Source organism: Malaclemys terrapin, chromosome 2, assembly GCF_027887155.1.
Source record: "Malaclemys terrapin pileata isolate rMalTer1 chromosome 2, rMalTer1.hap1, whole genome shotgun sequence".
Lineage (NCBI taxonomy): Eukaryota > Metazoa > Chordata > Testudines > Emydidae > Malaclemys > Malaclemys terrapin.
In genome coordinates this window covers 265,842,681-265,849,759 of record NC_071506.1, presented here as the reverse complement: position 1 = coordinate 265,849,759, position 7,079 = coordinate 265,842,681, and the positions used below count along the sequence as shown (strand labels likewise).

Sequence of the window (7,079 nt, the reverse complement as noted above, 5' to 3'; positions counted from 1 at the left end):
ATGCTTAATTTTGATGGAAAGAACAGGCTACATCTACGGTAGGCACTTTGGTATATCTAGTAACGTAGGTATATTCTACATCTAGAATTAAGGTTCTGTTAGTAATTATATTATAAAGACAAGTTTCAGAGTAACAGCCGTGTTAGTCTGTATCCGCAAAAAGAAGAACAGGAGTACTTGTGGCACCTTAGAGACTAACAAATTTATTAGAGCATAAGCTTTCGTGGACTATAGCCCACTTCTTCGGATGCATCCGAAGAAGTGGGCTATAGTCCACGAAAGCTTATGCTCTAATAAATTTGTTAGTCTCTAAGGTGCCACAAGTACTCCTGTTCTTCTTTTTATATTATAAAGCTATTTTTTCAGGAGTTTATTCTGCCTTAAAAAAATTTTCTTGGCTAAGACTCAATTCTAGACTCTTAACTAAATAATACACTTCTGTTGTCTGATTGCATATTTACCCAAGATCATGAGGCTAATGGCTCTGAAAGAGCTGCACTGGTCTCTTGCGTTCATAATGCACATTTTATAACAGTCTGAGAAAGCTTTCAAAAAGGAAAACAAATTGGATACAAAAACAGTCTTCCTGTGATTCACAGCAGGAAGGTTGTAGGGGTGTGTCCTCAACTCCCAATTGTCTACTTTCTTGCTGGTGTGTGTTATCTACATTGTTGCGGGTCCTGGTAGAAGAATACAGCAATGTTTCAAAAGAACCTACCTGGCACATGGTAGTATTGGGGGTGCATTTTGCCTCATGTACCAGGTACATTAGGCAGCAATGAAGCAATTACGGAAAGAGTGTCAACTCTGGATTTCATAGTGTTTTTTTTTCCAGTTTGTGCTCCACTTTCATATTATACATATTCCATATAATAAAAAGACTACTGTGTCTATTTGATGAGCCTGAATTATAAGATGCTTCATATACCTTATCTGTCCATGAAATGACAATGCAATTGTTAGGACAGTCCATGAGTGGTTATTTAGGAGACCTGGTTTCTAATATGGAAGGTGACTGTCCTCACCATTCTTTCAGAAGATCATAGGTACGGTGCTATAAATTATGGGAATAAATTACACCAATAAGAAATAATAAGTCAATCTGCATAATAAAATATTGTACTGTTTATAAGTCTTCATTCCTGCACCAAATGAAACCCCAGATTTATATGCTGTGATTCATGGACCATGACAATCCTTTCTTCATATAATGTTTCTAGAATTTTCAACTCTAAAACACATTTATTATATTCTCTAGAATGACTTTCCAATAATACATTTCTATATAAATATTAAAATATTAATGTTTTGTACATTTTCTTTTACTAGCCTTACAGGGCCAGAAATGCACTGTCAAATCTTAATAATGTCTTTCAATTAAAAAAAATCCACAAAATTAATCATTTTAAGACCATTTTGCTGCAAGGGCAAAACAAGATTTGTCCAAAGAATTTAACATGCATTTAGAAGAAAATATCTATCCTTGATCGGTTTTCTTAGGACTTCAAACCAGGATGGAAAAATTATAAAAAAAATAGTATATATTTACATGGTACAGTGTACCTCGGTGATATACAAAACAAGGCAGGAAAACAGCAGAACAGTATCTTTTCACTTTCTAATAGGTACAACTGCCATAAAGTTCAATTTAAACACAAGAGGTTACTCTACCATACCATTGCACATTACAGTAACATGAAAAGTAGTTCAGCAAATTAAAATACAAAGTTTAACAATAAGATTGGCTAAATCTACATATAATGTCCAAGTGTTATAAAACTATTGGGATGTGTCTAATAAGTAAATAAATGAAGCTATAAAAATAATATTGATACATCTGTGAGAACAATGCTTTTAAAATATATAAAGGTTGGCAAAAGTAAGCTAGGGGGAACTCCTGGTGTCTAACGGCGCCTAGGTTACATGTGGCTTTGTACCATCTTCTGTTAAGTCATACCTAAAAAGGGACAGAGCAAAGGGGAATTATTATTTAAAATAGAGTTATGTTATTGTAACCCCCCCAAAACATCATCATACTCACCACTGGGTCCAGCCTTTGGTGAGTTCTTCAGATGCCAGAGGTATCAATAACTGTGAGAGGGATGTTAAATAGATGATCAATGCATTGGGTGCATATTTAAGTCTAAACTTCTCTTTAAATGGTAAGAGTTTGACACTGGCCTACACTGAAAGCAATATTGCCAGCAGAGAGCATTTTACACACATGCTGGCATGTGTATTTGATACAGGTTGATTTCTAGTTGTTGATTTTGATCTATAAAGTAGTTTGGGTCCAGGACACTTGAAAGCTTAACTTTCGCTCCTGTGACATCATGGCAGCTCTGACTGGCTGATGTGCTCATGCTAAAAGCCCCCTAGTTAAAATGGGAGGAAGCTGACAGCAGAGCATTCATTGTGAATGATCCTCAGGCCTGGAATCCCTTACTCAGTCCATCAGAGCCCAGATCCAGTAACTTCCAGGACTGCAAGTCTTGCCTATTTTTCCCCAAAACCTTTCCTAGGCATGGTGGAGATTAAAGAGGTTTTGCAGGATGGTGAATTGGGTTGACAGATTAACTTTTTAAGGGGTAGAGAAGGTCTTTGACAGAGGTTCTCTTCATGCCTTTGTACATTTTGTTATTTTGATTACTGTGTGTGAATTTCTTGTGTGTACTTTGAAAAGTGCTTTTACTTGCTTGTTCAGTTCAACGCCAAGTACACATGCCCTTACAATGGCCCTACAATTACTTGTAGGAATAATAATTTAAAGTAAATCAAATGGCTCAGATCCCATTTTCAGGATCTGCAATTCTGGGAGATCATTTTCTGGAATTTCATCCATTTCTATTACTCCTTATCTGTCTGTACCATCAATAAGTCAGGCATTTAGAGCACTTGTGTATATTTCAGCAGGCATGTATTATCCTCCCACTTTCTGCCATCTTCTGGTCTGCCATTCTTCCTATCCCTTGCCATTTTTTCCTGTCCTCACTGAGGCTTGAGGTATAGAATGCCACTGATTTTGAAAAACAACAGATCTGAACCAGGCACTCACTCAATCAGGCTTAGGCCCAAGGGTTTTAGCCTTTATAGCTGTGACCTGCTACATGACATTTTTCAGCTTGTTTTCAACTTACCTTGCCAAGCAGCCCTTTGTCTTTGGACAAGAAACCACCACTGTTCTTCACTGCTACATCTAGCGTCCTCCTCTGCACGTCAGGTAGAGAAACACTGAAATCAAAGCTAACATGAAAAAAATATCGCTTTAGTGAGGATTTGGTGCCTGAGACATGTAATATGCTTTGAACTCTGCTAGTTTTGTTGCTGCTGCTGCTAAACACCACAATTCTCACTGACCCATTTCTAGAGCATTTCTTTTACATTACAAAATAAAAACATACAACAAATAAGGTATGGGTGAGAGAGAGCGAGAAAAAGAAAGAAGAGAAGAGGATAATCCCACTGTCCTGTCCAACATTTCTGTTCAATAAAATGTTCAGTGCTTAAATCAAATGTTCAGAGCTATCGCATTTGAGCCTGTTCCTAATACCTAGTGCTAATAAATGGGCTGATCATTGGTTATCTGGGGGAAATAGGAGAAGGAATCCTACTCTCCACGCTGTAGTGCTGCTTTACATTTTATAATCAAGATTCAAGGCTGCATCAGATTCCATGGCTCAATGTCCCCATTCTCCGGGGGGAAACAGCTGGTGAGTCTGGACACCAGCAGAGCTACTGGCCCTCATGCAGAGTCCCTCCCCAATTCTCCCCCACAACAGCATACAAGGAGCCAAGTAGACTCTGAAATCCTCTCTATTCACAGAGTGGAATGCATTTCGTTCCTTTACATCTGGGACCTCTGCACTTCTGGAGAGTGAGGGAAGTCTCTATACCATAATGACTCCAGCTATGCATTCACATCTATTATCACTGCAATACCCATACCTGACTCACTGCTTTCTAAAGCACTTTGTTTTATCGAACAAAGAAACTCAAATCTTCCACCTGGAGGGGGAGGATGGAGATGTAGTCTTCGGGAAGCCTCCGTGGATTTTAACAACTCTCTTGTTTTTCTTGTCTATTTTTAAAGATCTAAAAACCAGGGCTCTGGTAGCAAAGTGGACTGATGCTACTCTAACATCTGACTGACTGATAATAGTCCCTTTCTTCCATTATCCAAAAGACCAGATGTGCTGGTCTACTGAGCTGGCTACAGGTAAACGCCAAGCACCCTAGCATTCCCTGCTACAGTCCCAAATCCTTGTAAGGACTGAGCAAGGGAAGGAGCAAGTCAAGCCACTGTCGAGAGCTCACTTGTGTGGAGCTCACCTGGGACTGAGACACTTTGGCAATGGCAATAGAGGGTCCTGTGGCACCTTTGTGCCACAGGACCCTCTGTTGCTTTTTACAGATTCAGACTAACACGGCTACCCCTCTGATACTTTGGCAATGGCAATTCTAAAAAGGGAAGATCTTGTTTCCAGATTGGCTCTGTAAGGGAGAAGTCTTGCAAGGCAGACTAGGAAATAATCCTCACAGGAAACATGCCACTTTGAAAGGCCCTCTTCTGCCTCAGTACTGGCATGCTGGCAAACAGGCCTAGTTCCAGGCAGAATGATCCCCCAGAGGCAGGAAAAAGAGCCACTATTTAAGATCCTCAGCCTATGACTGCCCCATGTTGCTCAGGAGACTGGGAGTAACCTCAGCTTTCTTGTGTGTTTTTAGGCTTTGATTTATTATTTTTGTGCTTTGATTTTCTGTTTACAGGTTTAATGTATACATACATTCCATCATTTATAATGTTGCTCTTTCTGTGATGCCAAACGCCACCTGTGGATTACTATTTTTTGCCAGTAAACCTTGGTTTCTACAATACCGCAGGTCACCCTGGGTATGTCTACACTGTAGTTGGGACTGAGTCTGTCAGCCAGGGTAGACTGACTCATGCTAGCAGGGCTCAAGCTAGCATGCTAAAAATAGCAGAATGGACGCTGCAGCTCAGGCTCTCAAGCCTACCCACCCAACTGACTGGGTTTGAACTCAGGCAGAGCTGCAGCTGCAATGTCCACACAGCTATTTTTAGCACGCTAGCTTGTGCCAAGCTAGTGCCGTGCACACACACTCCAGATCACACCGTGAATATGAAAAGCATTCTAGAAACCCAACGTCTGATCATATGCCATAGCTTATTTTCAAAGCTCTGAAATATTGATTTAAACAGCAAAATTCTCTCTGATGTAGCCTAAATCTCTTATCTACATTGCAGATCTGGGCTATGTATTCTTCACATACAATGTCCATCAATGTCAGTGTGGAATGAAGAGGAAAATTTTGCCCCAAGTCTTCCCTACTCCCTGAAGCAGAATCAAATCCATACTTTTTTAATATTTTAATATATTTAATATTTAATATTTTTTAATTCATGAAACCAATTGACATGGAAAGCAGACTATTTATGATGCAATATATAGGAACAGACACAACTTTGGCTTTTTAAACCTATCTTATGTTCACAAGAGATATTTGTAAGTTTTAAACTTTTAATCATTTTAACACAAAAACCACTAAAAGTGAACTTGGTTATTTGTTGATTCTCAAGAGAGTTAGAACAGAGTGAAATTGTTGGTTACAATGAAGCTGTATAAGAAATTTAATGTTTGAGAGCATTACAAATTCATATAAAAATCTAATTTCACTTATACCAACACCATATTTACAAAGTGCATGGATGTTGCCCTGACACCTTTGTAAAATTGGTCTTGATCTGAATCAGACTCAAAATACAAGCAATACTTTTAGGCCCTACGTACATTAGGTTTCCCACTGTTACTAACACCTGTTTGTCTGTAAAGGTGTTATGAATGGTGAGAGCCATAATGTAGACACCTCATTAGCTGCTAACACGACTTGAACAAATGTGTTAATTAGAACTTCTCTGAGCAAGATTAGATGACATAGAGCTTAAAATGCCAGTCAGCTGCCCATCTAGGGCTCTCAGCATTCCTAATATCAGTGGAGTCAAATCAGTTAGCAGCAGTGAGACACGTCTGAAAATTTTCACCTCTAAAGAAAGGTCTTTAGGCTGTGTTTGCACTAGCAAAAGTGGAACCTGTAATTCATCACAGTGCTAACAACAGTGGACGCTTTATAAAAGATCAAGCTCAAGGATTAAATGATATGACGATAAAAACAAGTGCCCTGTCTACACTACTGTCTCCACCAATTCCCGTTGGTAGAAGAGACTGATGGTGATTTACAGGGCCAAATCTTTGTCAGAATAGACAAGGCCTTACTGAAGTCACTGGGAACAGACAGAGTAAAAAAAAAAAAAAAAAACCCTAAGTAAGAATCTAAGGACTTGACTTTTTGTTTGAAAATTTCCAGCCTACCCCCAGTTCATGCAACAGAAGTTTCACAGCTTTGCCTCTTACATCATGTAAAACTAGTAAACTGAAAATGTAACATACGTTTGATCGAACACTGGGTTTAATGTCTTCTTTGATACATGTGTTTTTCTTCTTCCTGATCTTCTCTTGTCAGGTAATAAATACATTCGGACATACGGGTCAGATCCCTCCTCTGAAAAGGCGATTAAATTTCTGTGATAAAAGAACCCAAAGAGAACCCCCACCCAAAGAGAAAAAACAGATTAGAACATAGTTATAGCTTGTTAAATACAACAAAGGATAATGTGCTAGTTTCCAATTTGACTGCACTTTTTTGGTCAACTTACACTTTCATCCTTTGTCAAATTAAGAAACAGCTGATGATTGTTTGGCCAAGCAGTGACTAAGTGGGGACATGACGTGAACTACAAGTATTTGAGTCATGTAGACAATGCAGAGGGAGAAGAACTAGGGAGTTTAGTTTAGGGAGAACTAACTGTGAACGCACCTTGGAATGATGCGATGAAATGAACAAAACAAGACCTGGAAAAAATTCCTAACAATTGAATACTTTGCACAGTGGGAAAGTCTCCTAAACTAAGTGGAGAAAGCCCAAGTGCTTGCAAGATTTCAAACTAGGTTGGACAAAAAACTAACAAAATATACTCTAGGAAAAAATCCTGCATTGCAAGT

The 7,079-nt window shown here is 38.9% G+C and overlaps 1 protein-coding gene across 3 annotated transcripts in view; it reads right to left on the bottom strand.

Annotated features, from left to right (window-relative positions):
• Positions 1 to 367: 367 nt before the first annotated feature.
• ESYT2 (extended synaptotagmin 2) overlaps positions 368 to 7,079 on the bottom strand; it is a 136,251-nt gene continuing 129,539 nt past the window's right edge. For all 3 annotated transcript variants that reach the window (XM_054021081.1, XM_054021082.1, XM_054021083.1), the window contains 4 exons: positions 6,468 to 6,599; positions 3,138 to 3,243; positions 2,042 to 2,091; positions 368 to 1,957 (listed from right to left, as the gene is read on the bottom strand). In XM_054021081.1, coding sequence (XP_053877056.1) covers positions 1,915 to 1,957; positions 2,042 to 2,091; positions 3,138 to 3,243; positions 6,468 to 6,599 — 331 coding nt within the window. In that variant the 3' untranslated portion in view covers positions 368 to 1,914. The remainder of the gene's footprint in view (positions 1,958 to 2,041; positions 2,092 to 3,137; positions 3,244 to 6,467; positions 6,600 to 7,079) is intronic.